General features: G+C 45.0%; 1 protein-coding gene across 5 annotated transcripts in view; it reads right to left on the bottom strand.

Annotated features, from left to right (window-relative positions):
* LOC116946148 (sodium-driven chloride bicarbonate exchanger-like) overlaps positions 1-27,472 on the bottom strand; it is a 76,319-nt gene that overhangs the window by 14,953 nt on the left and 33,894 nt on the right. For 4 of the 5 annotated variants that reach the window (XM_076070637.1, XM_076070632.1, XM_076070635.1 and 1 more), the window contains exons 4-16: positions 26,617-26,755; positions 25,758-25,918; positions 16,070-16,258; positions 14,814-15,302; positions 13,575-13,687; positions 12,005-12,162; positions 10,862-10,949; positions 7,432-7,578; positions 6,347-6,447; positions 5,459-5,633; positions 3,472-3,605; positions 984-1,229; positions 103-208 (exon numbers count right to left, since the gene is read on the bottom strand). In XM_076070637.1, the coding sequence (XP_075926752.1) occupies positions 103-208; positions 984-1,229; positions 3,472-3,605; positions 5,459-5,633; positions 6,347-6,447; positions 7,432-7,578; positions 10,862-10,949; positions 12,005-12,162; positions 13,575-13,687; positions 14,814-15,302; positions 16,070-16,258; positions 25,758-25,918; positions 26,617-26,755 (2,246 nt within the window). The remainder of the gene's footprint in view (positions 1-102; positions 209-983; positions 1,230-3,471; positions 3,606-5,458; positions 5,634-6,346; positions 6,448-7,431; positions 7,579-10,861; positions 10,950-12,004; positions 12,163-13,574; positions 13,688-14,813; positions 15,303-16,069; positions 16,259-25,757; positions 25,919-26,616; positions 26,756-27,472) is intronic. The other variant, XM_032961052.2, reaches the window with a different exon arrangement.

Genomic DNA, 27,472 nt, shown 5'->3' with positions numbered 1-27,472 from the left:
GTTGCATGCAAGATCAACAACTATCTATGGCATGATGTTACCCCGAAACGACTCCCCAATTTAGAATGACAAATATACACACAGAAAGGTCACAAGACTCACGCTGACAGTCAGGTTTGCCCAGGGTATTGAGTCGGGCGTAACATTCAGATTCTGCCACAACAGCAGCGTCTTATTGCTGGGATCTTGGGGCTCCACGCAAGAACACCTGGATCAACACAACAATGACATGGGTGAATATTAATAGATTACACAGAAAGCAATTTTCACCGCTAAGCTTTTATAAAGGCTACTTGGGTCTACCCTTTGCAGAAAATATCAGAGTCAATACACGGTGGAAAACGTATCCAAGAAGGTCACACTTGGTGCGAAGAGTCTCTTGATAGACGAGTGCTCTATTGGGATGTCTGAGCCAGTGGTAAAATAGTATTTTGCATGTGGGAGAAAACCAAAGTGCCCCGAAAAACCACACAGATATTTGGATATACCTTACTTTTTTTTCCGTCGACTGGCCATAGCCCTGAGGGTGGGTGCCTAGCGCACATGCTTTTTCTCTGTGTCATCCACCAGCCCCACCTCCACAGCGCTGCATCACAGGCTTTGCACGTTCAGTTTTAAAACCGGGGGACACTCGACGCAAAAAGCATCCTTAAGGAAATTGTCACGTAGCCAAGTCAATTGATCTTTCAACTCTACTCAGGGCTGCTCAGCAGCGTACACACCAGTCACTGGGCTAACTGGTCACTTGCAATGGGCCAGTGTATTTTTATTGCGACGGCGTGTTAAAGCCAGGCATGTTGGAAAGCGGGGGGGCGGACTTGGTCTTGATTGGATTATGCTGACGGGCCCCATAATAGGGCATAGAGGTGTGTGGCAGGGTACTGAATATGCCTTCATCCGCTTGTGGTGAATTTTTACTCTCAACAATAGGAGGCAGCAGGAAGGGATGGGGGTTGGGGTGGGAGATGGGATGGGGGCCTTACGAGTAGTGCGTGAGCTGCTCCAAGTCCCCGTGAGAGTTGACTTCGTACGTCTCACCCAGGTGCACGAGCTTCTCCAGCGCCTCGTAGATGAAGATGATGCAGATGAGCGAGGCAAAGGCCTCCTCGGTGAAACGTGTGATGTAGCACACGAGCGAGCTGGCGTCCGTGGCCACCAGCAACAGGCAGAGGAACGCCGTCCATAGGCCGATGGACGCACGCAGCGACAGGTATGACAGCCCGTAGTCCCTGCAAAGGATGGGACGGGAGCATCAGCATGACCATCCTGAATGATGAGCCTTGAGACTCAACGAGGCTATCCGGGGTAGACATAGAAATTACGCTAAGACATTACACAGTAAAATGATATAATAAAAGTTTCTTCTTCCAAGAATGTGCACAATATCAGGGTAAATGGACATTTTAGTGGGTTCATTTACTTATGGGCTTTTGTTCAAGCCAGCAATAAAATATCCGCAGATAGGTCAGTATGGTTCTTTCTGTAGTGCCATCTGCTGGCCCATTTCTAGCCCTGCTGGATGACCACAATCCACTGAAATCTTGCAACGTGTAATTTGGATTAATGGCTTGTGTTCAAAGAATTACAAACTGATGAACGATATTTCAGGAATTGATTTGAAGCTTTTGTGACTGCAGGAATCCATACTCTTTGGTTCTTTCGGTAAAGTCACGTAGGTATAAAATAAAATAAATCACGACGTTTCGGGCGCAACACAAGCGTCCGTCATCAGGTGGGAAAGCATGGACTGCTGCTGATGCAGACTGTGAAAGCATGGCCTGCTGCTGAGGCAGACTGTAAAAGCATGGTCTGCTGCTGATGCAGACTGTTTTAAAGCAGTTTTTAAAGCAGCAGACCGCGCTTTCCCACCTGATGACGGACGCTTGTGTTGCACCCGAAACGTCGTGATTTATGTTATTTTATGCCTACGTGACTTTATTGAAAGAACCAAAGAGTATGATATTTCAGGAGTGCACCTGGGCATAAACTTGCTGCAGACATCAACGGCTGCGATGAGGCTTTGAAGCTAGCCAAGGGTGTTTGTAGGCCGTGAACCATCTCCTTGTTTTATTGTCACAAACTGTGCTCAAGTGACAATGCACATCAAGTATGTGCAATCAGGGGACACGTGTTCATTTTCTTTGAATCATTTACACGTGCACCCCATGCTGATTTAAAAATGCAGCTGAGAGTAACATTTTAGAATTTTTTTTATCAAGGTACTGAATGTTACATGCAAAGATCGAGCTATGGTGAGATCTGCCCAATATGAATATCTACAAGTCCTACAGCTACAAACGGACTTAACAAAATCTACATATGTGTTAGCACCAACTCTTTTGTTTTAAAATAGATGCGTATGAGATATATGTTTTAGCATTGTTTGTAATTCATGATAATTTATGTCGGAGTTTTTGTTTAGTTATTATTGTTTTGATTTAGAGCTTTCGTGACTGCAGGGATTCATATTCTTGGTTCTTTCGGTAAAGTCACGTAGAATGAGAATAAAATAATAAATTGATAAAATAAAATAACACAATAAAAATTCTCACGACGTTTTGGCCACAACACAAGCGGCCTTTGATGAACAGATTCCTTTTCTCCTCTATCTAAAACCATCTCTCTATGCCTGAATTTCATCATCTTTACTGCATTGTAGATTTTGTTATCCCCCACCCTAAAACCTTCCAACTTAACCTTCATCATCAATAATGAACACTCTACTGCCGGATCAAGGTTTCCCCAAAGCTGTTGCCACCTCTTGCGGTCCTGCTATGTACCAGTTGAAAAATATAATTACCTCACCCCTCTGTACTACCGCCACCTTCAGCTCCTTCAAACAACAGTGTGCACTCTCTCGAGAAACAATTGTTTAGGGATATTATAAAGACAAATTCCATTGTAGGTTGTAAAACATTTCAGTGGAAAGTGTACATTTCACAAGAGCCTCTATTGGCACGATGACCTTCCCCTGTGGACTCTCCTGCCAGCGAAAGCTGTTATGATTTTCTATAATAGCACAAGACATCTGAACTTCATGAGCAGAATGAAACCCAACCCGCCAAGACAACACTAGTAATCAGCATACCGAGACAAAATTTACCTTAATTAACAGAAAACATAATCGAAGCTTGCCAACAGGCCAATTATTCTACTTTTTCAGGAGTGCCATGCTCAGATATTCTTAGTCAATTCGTAGAATTAATTTGCATGTTATAGGAAACCAGAGTGCCAGAAGAAACCCCATTCATATGAGAAAAGTACTTTCAACAGACAAGTTATCAACCTACTTGCTCTGCTGCCATCTACCAACTACTTTTTTGTCATCTATTCACAAACCCCCTATGATCCACCAACACCCCTGCCTGCACTCCATAGCGCTGGGATAACAAGGCATGCATCACGGCGACCCCGGCCGGCAATGTCCACTCGTTCCAAAAGTCCTCTCCTCCTCCCCCTCCCACCACTCACTTGCAGAACTTGTAGAGAATCTTCTCAAAAACGAGCACGGGTCCCGTGCTGCCCAGGATGGTCAGGGGCTGCCCCGCGAACAGCGAGAACGCAATACCCGTCATTGAGGCGCCAAACAGCGACTCGATTGCACTCTGCCACGCGCACAGCGCAGGACAAGAACAAGACAGGGAACCAAACGTGAACAAACATTCCCCCCCTTCAGACAACGTAGACCTGTTGCGGCAAGCGTTGTAAAAGGAAGCACCTATGAAGGCCAGCATGGCATGCAAGCGGGTGGTATGGCCAGGACTACGGTCTGCCTCCTTTGTCTCCCCCGTTGCTGATGATTTCGCACTGCACCGCTAGACCCAGGGAAGGCTCAGAACCACTTCAGAAAACACTTGCCACCGATGTTAGCCGTGGCCGTGAATCGAACCAGGCCGCTGGGTTCGCAGTGCGCTACGTACGGTGCGAAAGAAGTTCAAGATGCGTACATACATACAGTGTGCTAACCATTATGCCACCACTCACCACAATAATTGAATACGCATACATGCAGGTTTACAGAAAGATCCCCCATAGAGCCTTGAAAGGCTGTTGGGGCAATTGCTGTTAGCGAGCACCTATGAAGGCTGGCACGACACGAGGGGGTGAGTGGCAAGCATCACGCATGATGATAGCCTTTGTCTCTACAGTGGCAATGATTTTACACACCGCATCAGGTACTTAATTGAGGCTGAGTTCACATAGGGGAGGCACAAGAACGGTTCAGACAATCGTCACTGGCATTGGCCACGAGCGGAAATCGAACTCTGGTCGCCTGGTTCTCAGCACAATGCGCTAACCGCTACACTCCCGCTCCCCACACATATAACAAGCATACATGAGCACACATAGACCAAGATTTACCATGAAGCCTTATAGGCTATTGGGGCACCTATTTTTGATTATTTGTATTCTTGTCCACACTGGAAATCCCCACCAAGTCTCAGGACTCGTGTAATACCAATTAAGTAACTTGCAGGTATTTTTTATGCATTGAGATATTTCGCTAATACCAGGTAAATTGTGAGGTTTTTTTTAGCTATGGGAAGAAATCGGAGAACCCAGAGGAAACCCATGTAGACATTGGGAGAACATAAAAAACTCCGCACAGAACGGCTCCCGAGTTGGGAATCGAACTCAAGACCTGCATGCAATAAGGCTACGATTGCACGCGATATTTGGTGTCGTCTTAATGATCGAGGTAGCGTGGTAACAGTGCGTCACCACGTTCCAAGACACATACAAGCTCACACGAACACACGTTCACGCACGCACGCACACACACACACATCGGTGTACGCACTCACATACAAGGATGCATTACATACATCTGCACAAAGTGTTCGCCACTGTTGTGAAATTTAAAGTGGTGGCTGAAAGCAATACGTGCGGTCACAGGATGACGTCAGGCACGTTTCACTACACTTATAGCTCTGGCACATATTCCTGCAGGTCTGACATTCCACATGTGGCGACATTCTTGTTTCAAAATGAGTTTACGACCGTGAATGTACCCCTGTTGCTTAAAAGTTTAAAAGAATAAACACAGGCATGTTTAAACGTCTACGTATTTCTTTCCGTAAACTTTCAAGAGAAGTGCACGCATGTGTACGTGCATGTGTTTGTCATCGTGAATTGCACGTCTCTCGATTGTGTACGAGCGAGCATGCATTTGTTATTGTGAGTGGTGGCAGATCTGCCAGTCCTCTCAGTCAGTCAACCCATGGCATCCGAGTCTGTTCCATAACCACCTGCCAGCGAGTCTTCAACACTTCACGTGGCCTCAAAATGCACCTCGCTTGGCACAAGCACCGTGGTGACATCACCGCCACTTAGTGGTGAATGGGGGTTGTTATTGTTTTTGGTCGTACATCTATCATTCGTGTATTAGTGAGTGAGCGTGCATGCGTGTATGTGCGTGTGTGTCATCGTGAGTCGCGCATCTCTCGTTCGCACTAACTATTCTATTCTCGGTGGCCTCCCCGAGGAGTCCGCCGAAGGTGATGACGGGAGACATGCAGGCGCAGTACAGGAAGAGGAAGGAGGCCACACACTGCAGGCTGAGGGCATCGCGGTAATCGCTCCAGTACCAGGGCAGCTTCCGCTTGATGTCAACGACGAGCCCTCCAAACAACCTGGCAAGCAAGGAAGGAGGTGAGGAGGTGTCAGAAACACAAGCGATCCCAAAGAGCGTTTGAGCTGCGAACTCAATGGGAACTATTATTGCAGGCTCAAACGAGCATTGGGTGGCACCGATCTATTTTAGGAGCCTTGAGCAGGTGGTGGAAATTTGAAATTCCTAGGACAGGGACCAGTCCTGTCCACAGATGCCTATTGTTGACTTCCTACCTGAAACCCAATTTGAATTTCTGACCTGCCGATTATGAGTTGAGCACTTTACCAATAGCTTTCCAGATGAAGTAAAACCAATGTGAAACTAGAGAACCTACATGGCTTGTACATTAGTGTAAAAATAATTCATATTTACCTGTCCATCTGTGTGCATGTCCGTGCCCACTTTAATGCAAGCTTATGTGTCTACTTAAATTACCAATTTGAGGAACCACCAGGGTAGTGCCACAGATCTTCCCCGAGGTTGATGTCTGTCGTGAGCACAGAGGAGAGTGTCCCCGACAACAGAGGTAATGACCTGAATCTAGGGGAGATATCTGCGCAGCGCGCACTTGGGAGAGTGGATGACGAGGGTGCGGGAGGTCCGGACCAAAATCTAGCTGAAATATCTGTGTTGTGAGGGAGCAGGATGACAGGGATAGAGGTGATGACGGTAATCTAGGTGTGATCTCTATGTGGTGAGCGAGCACTAAGACGAGAAGAAGGAGGAAGAGACCTGCCAGTTCGCTGCAGCTCTGGTCCCATGCCATGACCCTCATGCTCTGGCTCGGCCCCAGGCGCTCCGCCGTTTGGCACATTCGGCATTTTCCGCTTCTCCTGTGGCACCACCGAGAGCCAGGGGTTAACAATGTCATGCAATTTTTCACTGGAAAGAGATACAAATATACAATCCATGCAAATGCTGTTGTCACACTACGGCAATCTGGCTACAGAAATAATTAAAACTCGCCTTTTGCCCGTCCAAGGACGGGTGTATTGCAGTAAATCTGAAACTTGCAAGCGAAAAGCAGACCGCGACGTGATGTTCATTGCATTACTGATTGAAAGGTAGTCGATACAGATACTTGGACAATAAACAACCAAATAGTGACGATTTTATGCTGCCTAATCTGGTTTTACAAATAAAATCAGCTAAAAAGTGCTTTTATCCAAATAGTGATGTTGGTTTATTAACCAATTCTCACAACGAGGATAAACATCGACGTTGAGTGTTTATACATCTCTAGGGTCACTATAAGACATTGGCGTTAACGCCTAAGGCAGATGCCACTTCACAGTTTGCCACTGAGAGCATCTCTGGTGACCTGCCTCCATTGTCCCAACAGAACTACGCTGTGTTCATCAAATATGAAGGGCAGGATGAACTCACTAAGAGCCAGTCCAGGACTCCACAAGGATTCAACAAACCCATTTGCTCATGGACATTAAAAAATAACCAGCTCCAGGCAGGAAAATTATTTAACAAGTGAGCAGCAGCTTTTCTCTAAAGGACTCGGAAAAAAAACTCCATCGGCAACAGCTGGCGCCGCAATTTTTTTAAAATATAAATTTGATTTAATAAAAAAATAAAAACAGAGGGGATGAGAGCAGAAACTATAGGAAACAGTACCGGAGGAGGGGAAGAAACAGCAACGCACCAAAAATCAGGTGCACAGACAAGTAATAAAATAAGAATATTACCTCAAGCGGTGGAGATCTGAAATATCTGGGTAAAGTTCCTTCTCCAGCTTGACTGCCGTATGGGGCCATACCAACTGTGGTGTGGTGTGAGTATGGTGGGGGGGGGGGGGGGGCATTTACCTGGGAGGGAACGCTCTTAGGGGGCTCGATGCGGATGGAGGGATCCCACTCTCCGGGAGGCAGCACCGTCACCTGGTCCAGGAACTCGTCGATCCCCGCCAGGAGGTCATTGCGGTCTTTCGCTTTGTAGGCGACGTCGTGGAAAATCTGGCAAGGCCAAGCAGCAAAGCGCACGTGCGTGCAGTGCAAGTGAAGCGATGTAATGCATTACGAGCGATCGGCCACGGTAATCGGATTACCGTTCAGCTGGCATCGCTAGCACGTACGGTCACTCTGTTTTAATTCTGTAATTATATTGCATTTCTTGGCGTGTATTGGTGGATTCCCCTCTAGGATTACCTTGGCCTTCAAAAAAAAATGGGAAATAATTCAAGAAACATGTAAACTTGGGAAATTATTGCGTCAGCTGTTAATCTGAGGACAGCAGCAGGAATTAGATGGAATTGGTATTGCGCCATTATTTCTCAGGTGAAATGAATTAGTTTTAATAATAAAAAAAAAAGTAATCATGAAGACAATAAAAACTATGTCACATTGGAATTAACCAATGCAGGATTACGTTACATTCTTTAAAAGCTTGCGGTAATCAACCATCAAAGACTGATCCTTTTCAAAAGCTTCCCTCCCCCAACCACTGACCTGACCCTGACTGATGAGGTCATGGGAAGATGCGATCACGATCATTGCGTGAATTCCAACAAAGCAAATATATAATGGCATGGCGTTCACAGGCATGTAATCAAGCACTTTAAGAGCAGAGTTGGTGGATTACTCAGATATCACCATCATGTATCTAGTATTTACAACCTGCTTAGACAGGAAAGTGTCTAGCAGATGATAGTGCAGCAAGTAGGCTGCTGATCTACTCAAATAGAGCCCTGAGTGTTTTACATTGTTTACGATTTGTTTTTCCCCGCTGGGAACGTCCTGAGGCCAAATGGCAAATGGAATTAAACAGATATTGATCTGCAACGAAAGCAGGAGAGATCTAAAAATATATTTAGATACAGCTGAGGGTGCCTTGGATAAAAAGATAATTGCTATTATAAATATTTTAAAGTACGCCATTGCGGAGAAATCCAGAAGTGTGCACACACAGGGTGGCCCAAGAGTGAGCTTCTTGAGATAGGCACAGTATTATTTTGGGACTTTTACTGGTAGGAACCTCCTGGTGACACAAGCCCACAGGGGATTATTGTGTCCGTCCGTCCGTCGTGCATCCAAAAATGGGAGGGGTGGGGCTGGGTGGAGAGGGGAGGGGCTGGGTGGGGAAGGAGGGGCTGGGTGGGGAGGGGAGGGTGGGGAGGGGCTGGGTGGGGAGGGGCTGGGTGGGGAGTGGGGAGTGGGGCTGGGTGGAGAGGGGAGGGTGGGGAGGGGCTGGGTGGGGAGGGGCTGGTCACCCCGTGGTGCCCTTATAAAACTCAATGTTTAACCTACTCACGCCGGCTTGTGCCCGCCCTCACAGTCGGGAATATTTGCGTAATACACCACGTGGTGCCGCCGTTGACCCTGAGCAACCCAACGTTCCTACCAGCTCCCTCCGCAGGAATGTGTTGTTTTATTTTTTGCAGAGGTAAACCCCATGGGCAATAAATGCTCATTTCGATGCAGACCTGGTTACACCAACAACAAAAACGTGAACAAAATAATCCAAAACAACTGTACGTGGTCAAGTTCCGAATGGCAAGGTCATGCATCGACATTTTTTCTCAGTAAACTAACTTTTGAGCCACTCTATAGAGACTTACAACCATAATAATTCACTACGGTTGTAAAACATAGATACAATAGTGCACAATATCAATCAGATGGCAAATGGGAATCGTGATGATAGATAGAAAGAAAGCAAGTGTTTAATCAGAACATGTTGACAGCTTATTGGCGAATACTTTGGGTGTATTAATCACACGAAACATGCACTCTCTGCTTCACAGTGGCGCGGTGGTCAAATTGACAAAATGATCTGCAAACTACTACATTGGAAATACACGAAGCAATCGTCTCTTACTAGCAAGCTAATGCCCATTGGCAGGCCACGTGATGTATCACTGAACGCCAAGGGACAACTGCCACTGGGGGTCCCCTTTTCAAACGTTTTAGATGAGATGTGATATAAAGCACTCTGAGACACCCGAAGGTATTGGGCACTATATATAAAAAAACTACCATTATCATATTCTTTTGGCCTTTGGGTAAAGTCAAGTAAATAGGTTCAAAGAAAATAACAAAAAAAACGACGTTTCGATTGCAACACAAGCGGTCGTCATCAGGCAAAGGAGTTAGTCTCCGAGGGCAAAATGTTTATAAAGGTTTGGGAATGGGTGTGACTCAAGTGTATCGGCGGCAACCAGGGTCATGGGCAGTGCACCACTGCCAATGCAGCAACGATGACAATGCCTACCTAAAACATGACTCCCACCACCATCCATCCTAAAATAATTCCCTCATAAAAACTCTATACCATAGAGCTCAATGTATTTCCAACCATAATCACCTAACCAGTGAAGTGGAACACGTACACCAAGCTCTCAAGATGAATGGATATTCAGACTACACAATACGTAAAGCTATCACCCCAACGGTTGGGAAAGAACCATCTGAGGATCCAATCAAAACCATCACCTTGCCATACAAGGTGATGGTTACATTGGGGACAACTAAGCAACATGTCTGTGACCGTGTTCGTGAACATAAGGCAGATCCAAAACACGGGAGGACCAAAACACGGGAGGACCAAAACCTCGGCCGTGGCTGATCACTGTTTTAATGCGGTGGGCTCACACGAAATTGATTTCTCCAAGACGAAGGTACTTTGCAAATCCACTGGCTATCAACAAAGATTCGTTCATGAAGCCATCCATATATATAGACAACCGAGAAAATGGGTACAAACTGTGCAATCATTGGAAAGACGTTATTAACATTAACAGGTAAAAAAAATTCTCACACTAACACAGCCACCTCGTGCGCTGACGTGGCGGCAACTCTGCGATCTTACATTTGCATGCTAATCTCTCACACTGACATAGCTGCTGCATTGGCAGTAGCGCGGCATTGTCATTGTTGCTGCATTGGCAGCGGTGCACTGCCCATGACCCTGGTTGCCGCCGATACACTTGGGCCACGCCCATCCCCAAACCTTTATAAACATTTTGCCTTCAGAGGCTAACTCCTTTGCCTGATGACGACCGCTTGTGTTGCGATCGAAACGTCGGCGTTTTTTGTTATTTTCTTTGAACCTATCTACGTGACTTTACCGAAAGACCCAAAGAATATGAATTCCTGCAGTCACGAAAGCTTTAAGTCAAGAATTAAAACATTATCTCATTATTACTCCTGCAATTTCATGGCAAGAAAACTTGTTACCACTGCAATGCCTGTAAACCCCCTAAAGATGACGATGGTACTGTTGATGAAAGTTGAGGCTGACCTCATCGGCCATTAGAGTTGCAATGGACCGGCCGATCTCGTGGTACTGCTGGGCCTTGCCTGGTGGCCCCAGCAGAAAGAACAGAAACCTGTAGGATTGTAAGGAATAATTAATGGTGATAGTGGTGAGGGATTTTATTTTGTTGAATTACAGGAAAATAAATAGTCTAAATTCATACAAAACATGGGGTGGAGCTCTTTCCGCATTAAATAGTAAATCAAGATCATCATCAGCCATGAACAAATAACTGCTGGTTGAAGGCATCCCCAAACTGTTGCAATTTTTCACTATCCTGCAATGCACAAATGTACCAGGCAACTGCAAAACAAGTTGATTCTACAGCTCCATAAATTTACATAATATTTGAAGTGTGCTGTTCCCCCATATAGATGTTAACATTTGTGGTTATATCACAAATGTATTCTCTTGAATAAAACGTAGGTTTTAAGCACCAAAGGCCATTATTTCTCTAAACATGATTCGACAACAGTACAGCTTTCCACAGGGCTGAGAAACCCAAATAGAGCGGTCTGGGCCTGCTATGAAAAGGTAGTGTTGTGATTGAAAGCATGTGATTCACGTGACTACAGCCACTGTAAAAAAAAACGGTTCCTCGAATCTCCAAGCCAACTCAAGTGCAGGGAGAGAGCAGTTATCATCATAGCCGTTCTATTCTTAACGTACAGCCTCGGCACGGGATGGGGTGAGCTTGTCTCACAAAGATTACACAGGGTGGGTGTGTACAGTGTGTCCTCCAAATAACATGGGTGAATGTACCGTCCCACATATAGACCGGGGTTTTTTGGTGATGCCAGCATTAAATATTGGAAACAAACTGAAAAATCACTCCCAAAGCCATAAAAATGTACAGTGTGCCGACTTGTCAACTGCGTCTCCACGCTTCGGAGATTGTCACGCACCAGGAAGTCCAAGTTAAGTGTGATAACATAATATTCTTTACATTTTTATATTATTCATGTTATTTAGTATCTGAACAGCTCCCAACAGGGAGAAAAACGTAGGACATTGTGCCCAACAACAACCGATACAATCTGGAAACACACATTGCTTTTCGCACTGTACAGCACAACCGCAGAAACCTACGCCAGTCGTGTATGCTGCAGATTCTGCTTCCTGCCGTACCGGGTTGGGATGGGAACCTCAGTTATCCCCGTCAGCAGCACAGCCGGGGAGAGGCGCACGAAGGCGATGAGTGGCCTCTCCAGGAAGTCCACCTCGCCCACCAGCACGTTGGAGGCCTCCGCCCCCGGGGGGATCTTGCGCATGAAGTTCAGGTCCACCTGGATCACGCGCAGTGAGTCAGTTGTACTTACAGCGATCGACTCGCAGCCGGAAAATTGGGAGTTCTAATCCCGGTCGGAGATTTACTCTGTTCCGCCATTATCTTCCTTTGTGGTTGTCCTATGGAGAGATGTCCCCACAGTATTAATGTCGAATTTCTAGCACTGGCTCAGGGCTGTCAACAGAGGTAACATTGTGCCATTGCTTATAGGGGGACACCGACATCAGAATTAGGTTTTAGACGATTGCGTCTTAAAAGCTAGCCTGAGTAAAAACAAATTACACACCACACTCAAAAGCCAAACAAGCACTAAAGTTTTGACTACCTCTGAAAGAAATTCAATAAGCAGACTGAATTTCTTTTCGTCACATTAAGGACTACATTAGCCACTTTCCAGGAGGGCAATTTTTGCGGAACAAAAAGCCACTTGTCCAAAACATATGCCATTATGCCACAAATGCATGTGTTCCTCCAAACAAGTAGACGTTTGTTTCGTGCAAACACCACCGTTTCACAACAAGTGAAAGCACTAAGGGACAAGAATAACGAGAGTAAGTGGGGTTAGGGCAGCACTGCGTGAAGAACGGGTAGCGGGCGCTGGCGGAGACGACAGGAGCACGGGCGGCCTCTGCACCGCACGCACCGAGCGAGAGGCGGCTGAGCCCCACAGGAATGACTTACTGCGGGGCTCGGCCTTCCCTCGTCCGGCATCGCACAGCCACAACGCCAACCGGCGCCGGCTTGCTGATAATGTCCCAGATAAAATGACACCCACAACAACAGCAGCAGCAGCAGCAGAAAGACGCGCAAGTAGAAGAGAAAAGAAACGTTATGATTTTAGTGATAATGATGATAAGCAAATGATGGAAGGAAAGTAATATGTATGACGGGCCGAAAACAGCTCACCTCCTAAGGTGTTTATGAACATAAGTGCAGAGTACATATTTTATCAGACAATAAATGTTTTTAAGCTTTGTTCAGAATGGTGACAGTTGCTCAAGACACTTGCTAGCTGGATAGATTTGGTAAAGGACTATTAATGATGAAGGTTTTAGACCATGCTTTACACCACTGCCAATACAGCCGCATAAGTCGTATTATTGTTAATCACGAGACAAACATAAATTTATAGACACAACATGGGAAAAGTGCTGGAGTGAAAAATAAGCAGGTATTCTCATGTTGAAGTTATAAATATAAAACATATGGATCATTAGCAATAACTAAAAAAACATTGGAAACATCTGACCCACTGTTTGAAACCGGAAGAATGCGTGCAACACCCTTTATCACAATTTAATCCACCACAAGCACCGATCCCATCCTACCACAGCTCCCAATCAAATCACTCTGGCGCCCACAAGGGTTGACCCCGCAAGGGTTGACCCCGGGGCCCCCCACGGTCCTGACCTTGCTGAAGTCCATGTTGCTGTTATCACGGCTGACCCCCTGGCGGCAGTCACCCTGCTGTCTGCCCTCCACGTCCGTTTGCCCGGGGGCGGTCGGAGGAGACAGGAGGTGGCCTGCGGGCAATGTCATCAAAACGGACGATTCAGTCACAAGAGACAAACGTGCGATCACCCACCTCTCATGATCCGTGCGGCGATTCCATTTCAGAATTGATTATTTTTGTTTAGCTTTTGTTTATCTTCTCATTCGTGTTTTTTTTTCCAGTTTCATTGGTATCAGTTTGTTCTTGTTAACTGAAATGTTCATCCAGCATGGAAACTGTGTACAATTTGCATAGAAAATCGATTCTCATGCGTCCAGTAATCACAACCCTGAATTGTGGCATTTCATTGCATTGCCCCTCTGCAGTTCAGTCAAGGTTTGGAGATTGAGCGAAGATTATATAGGCATGCTACCACATTGAAGGTGACACACGTGCACACTCAAATGAAGCTGTCGCTATGAATAATTCCTTCGACATTTACCTGTTGTTTTACTTATCAATTGAAAAGCTTTAAAACTCAAAATTTTCATACTAAATCCATGTATGTTGGCCACTCTCCCCTACCTTCCTACATGGCCTGGCATTTTAAGTTGCAAGGCAAACACTGTCCCCATGTTGCTGTGAAACCTTAACCAAATGCCATTCTTTGATCAAACTTCCCACCCGCCGTATCCCTTTACAGGAGCTCCAGCCCTATCAGATACACCCACCAGGCATATTGTAAGATAATCCACCGTGACTCAGCAGTACACACCAAATTGTTGCAACTACAGGGTCCTTTGTATTATCGGTGGCCCCAAAACGTGCACTTCATGGTGTTTATTTTGTCAGCTGCTGCCTCAAAGTTTAAAAGGCATGTGTTCAGAAAATTATATTTCAAAGGTTAACATGTGAGATGCAACCTGCCTCTGCACTCATAGCATCTCACTCTGCATGGCTACAGATGTTGTGATTTTGTACACGGTCTTACATGATCTGTTTTAATCATGAGTGTATTTAATTTATAAACACATCATCACAAGACACCCACATCAAATTACCAACAATATTAGTATGTTGTTAGGTTAAAAACAAAATAGCTAACCAAGCCAGGATAATTGCACACCAATCACTGAATGTGTTAGTACCTTGAATCACGGCAATTTACTAAATATGAGCACCGCATCACCATGCTCCCACCACCATGCTTCCCCTACCCATCTCCCGATCTTCTTCTGGAGGGTGGATAATGACATCTGGAATGTGGTCTCCCGGAGAAGGCAATGGAGACTTCCAGTCACCGCTGTCGTAATTCTCGCAAGTACTGCCATACCTATCGGGAGATGGCAAATGGCCATGCTGCTCAGAGGATCCTTCACCACCATCGCCTCTGTCAGCTTCCAATGGGATCTTATCGAATGTGAAAACCAGGGGGGCAACGTCAGCGTGGCTGGGAAAGAAGCCGCCCTCTTTGTGGCCCCTATCAGCCAGAGTCTTGGCGGTCCAGTCGGGCGAAAGTAACGGGGACTGTGGACTGTGGCAGACGGGCGATGCCGGCGGCGTGCCGCCACGCGATGGGCTCGGGCTGCCTGGCGCCGAGCTCGGGCTGCTCGGTGTCGAGCCGTGATGCTTCAGAGAGCCAAGGATCAGGGAGAGGCGAGACGCAGTGAGCGACGAGTGTCTAAAGGCTAAGAGGCCCGCTTCGTCTAATGCACAGAGAACAGCGACAGAGAGGGGAGGGGGGGGGGGTGAAAGAAAAGAAGGGGGCAGACGGCGAAGTTTAAAGAGCAACCGAAATACAAGCTGACAAGCAAGGGAACTTGGGAAGGACAGACATGAAAGATGGTAAAGCACTGGACACGAATTCGCAAGTCAAATACAATGAAAGTATCGAAAATGTAAATGCTACCAAGTGTAAAAAAACACGTAAAGAAATGTTACACTAGAAAGGGTTTCCTTACATAAACAATAAAATTGAAGAGCCAAAATAGTCTACTCCAGAGACTTTAAATGAAAGGCAGAAAAGTCTCATCATTTTCCAAACTCCATTTCCACAGTACTCTTTTGGATCTGATTAGTGATCATATGCAAGCAAAGTGAACTTCACATGCTATTCTACCAGAGAGTACAGCACATCAGACTTCTGACCTATCGTTACACAATTCTGAGCATTATCTTGTCATATGCGTAGGGTTTTCTGGCCACCATGGTTTCTTCCCACAGATGAAAATGCTCAAGAAAGGAACTGGCCAACCATTTCAAGCAGGGCTGTCTTGACAAAGAACCTCAAAATGGTAATTCAACCTTCCTAGATAGATAAAGTACACTTTCACAAATGGGAAACTTGGCACACACAGTACCTTGCACCACAGAGATGACGGGCAAGGTAGTGACTTTTGAATCACATGCGGTGGCCCAACGTCCCCTTTGATTCCCAGCCCAAGCGGAAAAAGCCAACGGCAGAAAGTCTCACCATTCTTGTCTTGCACGTGAACATCCGAGTACTTCTTGCCCATGTCGGCCAGCGACCTCACGATCGGGATCTTGTTGCTGAGCTTGCTGTCATTCTGGTGCCGGTGCTTCCTGAGCAGCGCGTCCCGCATTCGGTCGCGTACGCTCTCGTCCAGCAGGCCCGACGACACCTGGTTGTCCAGGACCATGTCTGCGGGGCGGCGGATGGGACGCAGTCATGAGGCAGTGTCAGCCAAGTTGCTGATATGACACTGAACTATTATTTGCGAGCGGATTCGCCGGGCTGCGGATTAGCCGGGCTGCACATTAACCGCGCGTGTGAAAAAATACATATTTTTAGGTGCACACTGGTTTCGTTAACACTTGCCGAGGGTTAGCGACTCGGTGTCGATGTGGCTGTAAAAATCTCGGGAAGCAAACCGATTACTTCAAGAAACAAAACACGACAAATGGTGTCTCCACCCCCCTCCTGCATTGTTAACCAATGCATGTGTTTAGCCTAATTTACAGTGGGATTGCATTTTCCGTGTTGTTGTTTCACCCGGGCCGGCCTTCCCGCCCCACTATGCTCACCTATCTAGAAGTGCCAAAGGAGTGTTTTGATGGAACTCATGTTGCCGGCAGTCCTGAGCTACCGGTGGATGTTCCACTTTTCTGTGGCAGAGATCACCATTTCTAGAATAAGATAACTGCTCACCCGCCACAAAGTAGCACTCGTTTTGATCAACTTGAAAACAACCTCTGATTTGGATGAGTCAAATAACGCCGCCAGAGCACCGCATAGTTAGAAAGAGTATAACAGGAGAGGCCAAATGATAATCAAGACAACTATAGTTTAAATTTTGATTTAAAGCTTTCGTGATTGCAGGGATTCATATTCTTGGTTCTTTCGGTAATTGATTGTTCACGCTTACAGTGGCTTTCAGACCGTATCCATTATTTTTTCGTCTCCCCCTCCTCTTTTCCGAACATAGATGGACTCGTCCATCTGAACAAACTGTCAAATCTCTCTCCGTGGTGCTAACGTTAAAAATAACCGCCACTTTTTTTCAAATTTTCTTGCTGTGGTTTTCACACCTGATGATGATTGCTTGTGTTGCAGTCGAAACGTCGTGAGAATTGTATTGTTTTATATTTTTATTATTTTATTGTTTCCCTTCTACGTGACTTTACCGAAAGAACCAAGAATATAGATAAATTACTGTACTGTGTGACTGCTTGCGATTTTAATTTGGACTATACACACAAAACGATTCACCTCCACCGCAATTTTTAGGTGTTAGTTGCACACATCAATGAAGAGGAATTTGTCTCAATTTGCTGTCATGTGTCCAAAGTTTGTGTTTTACTGCTACATAGTTGTAGAAGGCTAAAGGCATATTAGCATATTTGGCTACGTAAAGTGCGAAATACGTTCAAAATACATATGTACAGGTAGTTCCCGACTTACGATGGTCCGACTTATGATATTTCGATCTTACGACGAAGATAGCGATATGACGAAATTGTAAAATATTTTTTTATTTCGCGCGGCAGGCAAACGCAGCAGCGTACTACGAGGTACGATACTGTAACTTCATCACCGCCATCCTCCTCTTCCGACAACTAAGTTAATGTAGCCATCAACAACCTAACATCGTTCAAGTATGCAGACGACGGACAGAATGTTGGCGAGTACAGTACAATGATATGTTACGATACGTTAAATGCATGTATGATACATAGCTTTAGCGATTTCTTTTTAGGGTTACCACGATACGATACGCATGTTAAAACTTTTTTTTATAGCAGATAGGATTGTTTCCTGAACAAACTTTCTATGAAATTGCAGTTCATATAGGTAGGCTAAGAATTTACCTGTTTTTTTACTTCACATTTTACTGTGCAATACAGTATTGTAATTAATAAATACATACAGTATATAGTTTACACAGTACGGTACTGTAAATTGCTCTGTTTTGCTAAATTATCACCATTCTTTAAGACTCCTGGGTAGGCTAGGCCATTTTCGACTTACAGTGAGGAAAAAAAGTATTTGATCCCCTGCTGATTTTGTACGTTTGCCCACTGACAAAGAAATGATCAGTCTATAATTTTAATGGTAGGTTTATTTGAACAGTGAGAGACAGAATAACAAGAAAATCCAGAAGAACGCATGTCAACAATGTTATAAATTGATTTGCATTTTAATGAGGGAAATAAGTATTTGACCCCCTCTCAATCAGAAAGATTTCTGGCTCCCAGGTGTCTTTTATACAGGTAACGAACTGAGATTAGGAGCACACTCTTAAAGAGAGCTCTCCAGGAATATCAGGGACAAGATTGTAAACCTACACAATGCTGGAATGGGCTACAAGACCATTGCCAAGCAGCTTGGTGAGGTGACAACAGTTGGTGCGATTATTCGCAAATGGAAGAAACACAAAATAACTGTCAATCTCCCTCAGCCTGGGGCTCCATGCAAGATCTCACCTCGTGGAGTTGCAATGATCATGAGAACGGTGAGGAATCAGCCCAGAACTACACGGGAGGATCTTGTCAATGATCTCAAGGCAGCTGGGACCATAGTCACCAATAAAACAATTGGTAACACACTACGCCGTGAAGGACTGAAATCCTGCAGCGCCCGCAAGGTCCCCCTGCTCAAGAAAGCACATATACATGCCCATCTTAAGTTTGCCAATGAACATCTGAATGATTCAGAGGACAACTGGGTCAAAGTGTTGTGGTCAGATGAGACCAAAATGGAGCTCTTTGGCATCAACTCAACTCGCCGTGTTTGAAGGAGGAGGAATGCTGCCTATGACCCCAAGAACACCATCCCCACTATCAAACATGTAGGTGGAAACCTTATGCTTTGGGGGTGTTTTTCTGCTAAGGGGACAGGGCAAATTCACCGCATCAAAGGGATGATGGACGGGGCCATGTACGATCAAATCTTGGGTGAGAACCTCCTTCCCTCAGCCAGGGCATTGAAAATGGGTCGTGGATGGGTATTCCAGCATGACAATGACCCAAAACACACGGCCAAGGCAACAAAGGAGTGGCTCAAGAAGAAGCACATTAAGGTCCTGGAGTGGCCTAGCCAGTCTCCAGACCTTGATCCCATAGAAAATCTGTGGAGGGAGCTGAAGGTTCGAGATGCCAAATGTCAGCCTCGAAACCTTAATGACTTGGAGAAGATCTGCAAAGAGGAGTGGGACAAAATCCCTCCTGAGATGTGTGCAAACCTGGTGGCCAACTACAAGAAACGTCTGACTTCTGTGATTGCCAACAAGGGTTTTGCCACCAAGTACTAAGTCATGTTTTGCAGAGGGGTCAAATACTTATTTCCCTCATTAAAATGCCAATCAATTTATAACATTTCTGACATGCGTTTTTCTGGATTTTTGTTGTTGTTATTCTGTCTCTCACTGTTCACATAAACCTACCATTAAAAATATAGACTGATCATTTCTTTGTAAGTGGGCAAACGTACAAAATCAGCAGGGGATCAAAACTTTTTTCCCTCACTCTACGATATTTTCGACTTACGATGGGGTCATCGTAACGCATCTCCATCGTAAGTCGGGGACTATTTGTAGTGAGTCCAACTGAGTCGCAGACGTTCTTTAGAGGCAACACTTTTATTGTAACATCAACCCGTTAACACAAAGGGGTAACTGCCCCTTCACCAGATACAGCCTAGGGTGGTGACCACCCAGCTAACTACTCTATGCGTAGGAGTTATAGCTACTAAGGGTCAGACCCTCACTCGGGTCCCCGACCACGTGTTGATGCCTCGTTAGACATGGAGCTTCCAGCTTGAAAAATGCAGGGACCCCAGTCCCTCTCAGGGACCCACCTTATATATCCTCCTGGGTCGGGGCCGCTCCGCCCTCGGCCCCGCCCGCCTTCGAGCGTTCTAGCTCCCTCCCGATCCCTCTCGAGAGCTCTCCCCGGACACGTGATCACCCCCTAGCCCCCCCCCCCACCTGAGGCCCTCTGTGGACACTCCGGATCACGTGCCTACGGGGTCAACCAGAGTGCCATGGCTCGGGGCAACCCTGCCCCTGGGCTGACACTCTCCCACTCCCCCTTGTGGGAGCCCCCACCACACACTATGCATGGTGCCCGCGCTATCCCAGCGCTCACCAAGCCCCGCCAGGGCTGGTACTACACCCGCCTACGGGGTGTACGCGATGACGGTGCATCGCACGCCGTGCTGTGCTAGAGCCGGCCTCACACAGCAACCCACACGGTGCTGTCCGCGACGTAAGTACATCGCACGCCACGGTCCTCTCGGGCCAGCACCATACAGTGACATCCCGGATGTCACTACACATACATAAGGAAACCATAAAATCTTAAATGTGATTTGATGTATTATAATGAGCGTAAGAATCGATTTTAAATCGATAAAATTAAGAATTACTTCGTGCCAACTGGACCGATCACACCACACTGGGGCATTAGCCAGCCAGCTGCTGTGGCTTTATGCTGTAACACATTGCATCTGATGACACTTTGTTTCAGTGCAGAGAAGGAAACAGCAGATTAGCAGAGTGTGAAGAGACAAAGTGGGCAGTGGCAAGTGCCTTTTAGAAGGCTAGCAAAGGCCCACAGGCATGGGTCCAATCACCAGACATTCTTGGCATGCAGTTGTGCCAGCCAAGATAACGGGTTAGGGAGTGAATTTTATTTTTAAAAACATCCGAAACAATACCTGTGTAAGCATATTGATGTTAGGTGCAGTCCTAAGACTGTAGTAAACAGTGAGTGTTTACAGTGGTTTCTCATTGTACAAACGTTGCCAGGTGTATAGAACAAACATTTAAAAAAAGCAGTGATCTAACCCTCATATTTGAAATGGCCTTAAGGGCCTGGGCATTTCATATATGCATTTGCCCTGGCAAGGTCAACTTCTTTTGGCGTTTCCTTACTCAAATCACTTTGCGGTGTTGCTCACTCATCTGCGTTGGTGCGCCTGAAGCCAGTGGTGAAAATTCCACATTCGTATGGCGGGGGCAAATCTATCCGTACCAAAACCGCTGTTGAATTTTGACGAAGCAGAACTCGATTTATGTACCCCGAAAGAGATCATGTATCAAGTCGAAAAGCTGGCTGGAAATTGAACGCGCACAACCTTCCAAATGTAAGTCAGGAACTCGGGAAATGAAACACGAATACCGTAACAATCAAAAACTTTCACGAGTAAAACGTTCTAGCAGCATCACTAAGCTGGCTGAAACTTAAGCTGCTTAACATCCAGCCTGTAGCTTGTCTGGAATTCGTAGTACAGTGAGTAAACAGTGGCTTGTTGCCCACATTGAATTCACCCACTTATCACCTTGGTTGTCCTCTTAAGGAGATAACTGAAGCTCTAACAGTTAAAGTAGGGCACGTGGAGCTGCACAAACTCAGAGGGTATATATAGGTAAAGAAATTACCTCATCATTATCAGAGCCAACCATGGTCTATCCACTCCTGGATGAAGACATGCACAATCTATTGGCATTTCTCAGTCTCGCAGTGAAAAAATCCAACTAACTCCTGCAAGAGCCAATTTCATCACTACAGCTCCACGGTGGATATCACCTTGGGCACGTTAACCTCTCTTGGTTGGCATTCCTTATTAGTCTCGACCGCCGGCCATCATTTTTTTTTATACGAAGCATCTTGCCCGAGCCCACTTGTTCTTCTTAACAGTCAATATAATGCCTGTACCGTGCATATCTTCTCTGGATACGTGTGCTGCGATTCCCGTGCCGCAATGTCAATTCAAAAATGCATCTCTTATAATAATTTAAACTTGCGACACGAGCTGGCGCCAAGCTCTGCAGTCCCCTATATATCAAGGTGGTATAGGCCAATTAATGAGTGTTAACATGCTTATTTTGCACACTTTGCCATTTTTCTCCCATTTTCTTTGTCAATGTCCATCTGTCTGATCCATGTTATAGCAGGTAATATACATTGTTGAAACATTTTCTCATAATACGCAAACGGGATAACATTCAACACAATGCTCCCTCTTCAGAGCAGTCATGTATCTGTTGTGAAGATCACATCAAAACCATCTACATGGGTTTTCCCCAATGTCAGGGCAGCAGGACTGCTGTAAGCAGGGAGTATAGCACACTGGCTTATTGAACTGTCTGTGTGACCTCTGAATATTATCTACTTGCATGTGTGGGTTTTCTCTTGGCACTCTGATTTATTCCCAAACGGAAAAAAAATGCTCAAAAATAAATTGGACATATATTTTAAGCAAGACCACCCCCCCAGAGAAAGTGCAAGGACTCTGGGTAAACACGTACAGTACTACAGTAATGTTATTAGTTTCCCTGGAAAGGTTTATCAATCAGCATAAATGCAACTAGATGTTTATTTACTTGTGCACTTATTCAAATTACTAAACCGCACAGAAGATGAGGCAACGGAAGTCTTTGGGAATATTTATTTAGATTTTAGGCAATCGTCTGCCTCCCTGACATGCAACCGCATCTCATCATGCCGAGGTCGTGACGTTATTACCACTGTCAGAACTGCATCAGAGCCTGCCGTGCGGACACTTTTATTTGTAAACCCACGACCGCACCGCCAATAAATGCGAACTGCACAGGATGAAGACAGCACGCCAGCCACGCGTCAAGTAAACACACCTAACTACCGGATGCGACCAATGCTGTGCCCCGCAGGCAAGGGACGTGCGTCATGCCAGCTAAGACCTCATCATAATCATCAGCCGTGGTCTCTCCACTGCTCGATTAAGGTATCCCCTCAAGCCGCCACCACCTCACAGTCCTGAGGTGTAATAATCCACCGAGCACCTGTATTAAAAAACGAATTTCATCGCTTCATCTCCTTGGCGGGACGTGCTCTCGATGACAGCTGAAGTGACCGGCAAATGGCTGAGGGTTTACTAACACTACTGAGAGCATAAGGATGTTGCTTATGGGGACATCTGTGAAAAAGAGATTTATAACTCATTGGATTCATCCAGTATGAATAAATATTCTGATTCTGAAATGCAAACCAATGCTACACATAGGTCAAGATTCTAAAAAGTGTCTGATTCTGAAATGCAAACCAATGCTACACATAGGTCAAGATTCTAAAAAGTGTCCCCATTCTCAAATTAGCATTGAGCTATACAAAATACTTGAGCTGGTGATGGACATTCCACATCCTTAAGACAGGGATATATCCTTATTTACAACAACCACTGCAGACTTCCCCCATAAGGTTAATCCATCGCAGAGCTACAACCAGCAAACAGGATTGTAAATGACAACCTTCAGACTGTGTCGCTCTCTCTGTGACAATGCTACCCAACCAAATAAGCTGTATGAATATTATATTGTGCATGGCAAGAGATATTTTTGACCACCAGATGTCTGATGTCAGTTTGCCTCAACTTTAATTATTATGATTCAGTAATTTACTGAAGCACATGTCTTAAGGCTAAGCTTCTTTTACATATAAAAATAATACTGTTTGGTTATTGTTTGTGGTATTAGTGGTGGTATACTGCGAGGGGTTTTGAGCGTAACCCGCCGTCCTCCAAGTGACATCAAAAGCTAAAATGGGACGAGTTTAAGCCTGGGAAAATTATGCACAAACAAAAAACTCTGTAACTCATAATACAAATGAATTTTTCTGATAATACACAATGTTGATTTTACCAAAATGCCATGTTAATTTGTTAACAGTAATATTATAAATGTACATTAATGCATTTCCTATACTATTAAAGATGTGATTAAAAAAATGTTGCTTTTGTACCCCAAGCAACCTTACAATAACTCTCAGGTATCACTAAATTGTGAAGCCACCAGTGTTTGTGCCAGACTTACATGATGTAAGCAAAGGCTCAATGACAGGTGACAGGACAGACCCAGATAATACGGGTTAACAAACGAGTGTCTATAGTGTGTGCTGGCAGGTGCGCCCCCACTTCCAAAACTCTGCTCATTGCTATGGGAATTAATTATCTGCATAATGTTATAGGGAAGGAGGGTGCCACCAGCTTGCCTTATACTGTAATTGACAATGTTCCTCTTGAAAGACAAAACAGTTTTGCGGCAACTCCCATCAGTAAATAAAATAGATGTAGCGTTCCAATATTTTCACAGAGCCGATCAAAACTAAACATTCGACCACGTGTTGTGGCAGATCACTCCCCTTAAAATCAAAAGAGCATAAATTCAAATCCTGGTAAGGAAGTACCGTATTTTCCCGCATATAACCCGCGGGGTATACCACTTTTTACAAACAAAACAAGACCCTGCGGGGTATATGGAGGTGCGGGCTATCCCAAAAATATTTTACACGTGTGACCATGTCATAACTCGTTTATTTTTTTCATGGTAGGACTATCCCCGATGCAACACTTACCTTTGAGTAAAGCACTGTTGAATAAACCACTCACACTTAAAATTGCACATGTTACCACGTTTTAAATTATTCGAATTGTTTGTACAATGAAACGACAATGTTTGAAGTGGGCGCACTTTGTTTACCGTAATACTTTCAATGGCTGTAGGGGGGTGCGAAAGTTTCAGCTGAGGCTATGGATTGCACAATGGGAAGGGCCTTAACAAACATCTAACAGACTCGGAATCATACCGGTAATTGCTGAGTCCCTTAGGCCGCTACTATTGGCTGAGCACTATACAGTCGCGACCACGAGCTTTTTTTCAAACTTCCAATGGCTTTGTTGCCAAGAGGCCATGGCGTTACCGTAGTGCCGCTATTATCCGCGCAGCGCGCAATCTACCAGTGCTAAAACTGTGCAGGGGTAACTATCGGTCCAGTAGCTGTAATATGGTGCGGTCGAATGCTGGTAAGCCTAACAGTACGCTTACTTACTTATATACCAGTTATGTGTTACTTATTTATTGGGTATTTACTTTTGTTACTTATTTACTGTTTCAAGTTCACTCGTTTCCGGTTATTGTTTTCTTTGTGCACGTTATGATTTTAATGTTAACAATTGATAGTGGAATGTATTACAAATGTAAACTTTGTATTTATATGATGGAATTAAGCTGCGGTAACGACCTTAAAAATATGAATGCATGCGGGGAATATGGAGGTGCGGGCTATCTGAAATTTGTTTTACACAAAACGCTATTTTTGCGGGGTATATGCGTATGTGGGCTATATGCGGGAAAATACGGTAATAATTCAACTATCATTTCTCCAAAGTCGATAAGTTTGAATACAGCTTTGTGCTGACTCAGGATCACCAACAAAGATGAGTGCCACCTACACACCCGTATGAGTAGGAAGGCACTGGCCATTTACATTGCAGGCCTTTAGACGTTACTTTCATAAGAATAAACTAAATATATAATTTGTATAATGTCTGTAATTTCCTGAATCTCCAAAATACACCCAACCTTAGCTTATTTTGAAAACTTCCAACTCACTACTTAATGCAAATCATGTAATAAAAATTAGACGAGTCCACACGTAAAATTCCATCACAAAGCTTTTTTTATATTCTTGGTTCTTTCGTGACTTTACCTAAAGAACCAAGAATATGAATCCATGCAGTCACGAAAGCTTTAAATCACATAGCTTTTGTTAAATTCTTGGTGTGTAACAGTGAATTAATTCATGAATATTATAATAAAAAAAAGCCACCGTGATTTTCGAACTCAAATTAATCCCAAGGGGAGGGAGACTTGGAAAAGCCAAACCTGCTATCTCATCCAGTGTGCTGGCCTTCATGTCGAGCATGACCGTGCCGCTCATGATGCAGCTGCGCAACTCGAAGAGGCTGTGCAGTGACAGTGTCGCCACGTAGGGCTTGCTCCAGCGCTCCCCACCATCCTCCACGTCTTCCTCAAACTTCAACCACCTTCAAAAGGGGGCGTAGAGCGGAGCAAAATTGCAGCGCACCACCAGCAACAATACATGTATGCATATTGAACTTCTTTCGCAACGTACGTAGCCAACCGTGCTAATCATGTCCATAAAGCAGACAAATCAGCAAGGGACCTGTAAACACCTGGGTTTTATTTTTTACAAAATGTTTTCTCTAACCTTGCCATATTGGCCCATTAGTCATGTTAGGCAATAAGGAAATACATTTAAACACATACATATATAAACACACGTTGGTATGTTTTCCGTCATCCCTGGTTTCTCTAGGCAGCAGCACCCTTGCATGGCTCCCATCCTACCCAGCCTCATGAACAAACTTAGCAAGCCATAAACCACAGGCTGCATTGGTGGAGGTTGCCCTCTGATGCATCAGAAATAAGACAAACATCTAATTCATGAGTGCATAAAAACTTCATGAGCGTATGAATGGACATGATCCAAACAGCCAAATATAGGGCCACAGACAGAGATTACGCAATTGTTGGTGCCGGTTCTGGCTGCCTTCCCGCTTGCCTACGGTGTCCCCGAGCCTCTGCGTGAAAACTGTGCGCGTCACAAATTCTACGGCGTCTTGTGATGCAATGTGCATGAATGACACTATTAAAAACCCATATATTTATTTTAATTCTTTTTAAGGATTGCTTCCGAAAGACAAGCAAGCGAGAGCGGTACCGGGCAGTCTCCCTCCATTCGCTCTCGTCCCCGTCGCGCATGCAGATCTCGTCCATTTCGGTGAAGAGGTCGTGAGGGATATGCTCCTCGTCATCATCCTCCGTCCCCAGGATGAACTGCACACGCTGCGACGGCGTATCTAGAAGGCGACGCACACAGGCACCGGCTCTCGTTAGCCCACTGTCCAGATGCTCACGCTCAAAAGCGGTCAAAGCTGAAGGAGACTCCCGATGCAAAATAACATAAGGAGAGTGGTCGTCTCCAACTGGGACCACCGCGACAGTGGTGGAAATTCCACATTCCCATATTAGCGGCCAGACAAATTAACAGAGGTCAATCGCTGTTAAATTCCCACAAAGTAGTTCCGACTAGTTTTGTCAACTCTGCAGGGATGATGGACTGAGTTAAACCCCAAACTGCGATTTTATCTCACGATCTTCCTATTGTGCCATCATGGGTCTTTACCAGCATCTCCCACTGGGGTACATTCATTATGTTTGGACACAAATCCCACACAAAAGTGGGTATACATTTAACTTTGATGATATATTTTGATTTTAAAGCTTTTGTGACTGCAGGGATTCATATTCTTGGTTCTTTCGGTAAAGCCACGTAGAAGGGAAACAATAAAATTATAAAAATATAAAACAATACAATTCTCACGATGTTTCGACTGCAACACAAGCAATCATCATCAGGTGTGAAAACCACCAAGCAAGAAAATTTGAAAAAACCATAGCAAGAAAATTTGAAAAAAAAATTATTGCTGTGGTTTTCACACCTGATGATGATTGCTTGTGTTGCAGTCGAAACATCGTGAGAATTTTATTTTTTCTATTTTTATAGTTTTATTGTT

The sequence above is a fragment of the Petromyzon marinus genome, chromosome 2 (genome assembly GCF_048934315.1).
Source record: "Petromyzon marinus isolate PM22_M1 ecotype Great Lakes invasive population chromosome 2, UKy_Petmar_22M1.pri1.0, whole genome shotgun sequence".
Lineage (NCBI taxonomy): Eukaryota > Metazoa > Chordata > Hyperoartia > Petromyzontiformes > Petromyzontidae > Petromyzon > Petromyzon marinus.
This window is presented reverse-complemented; position numbering and strand designations above follow the sequence as displayed.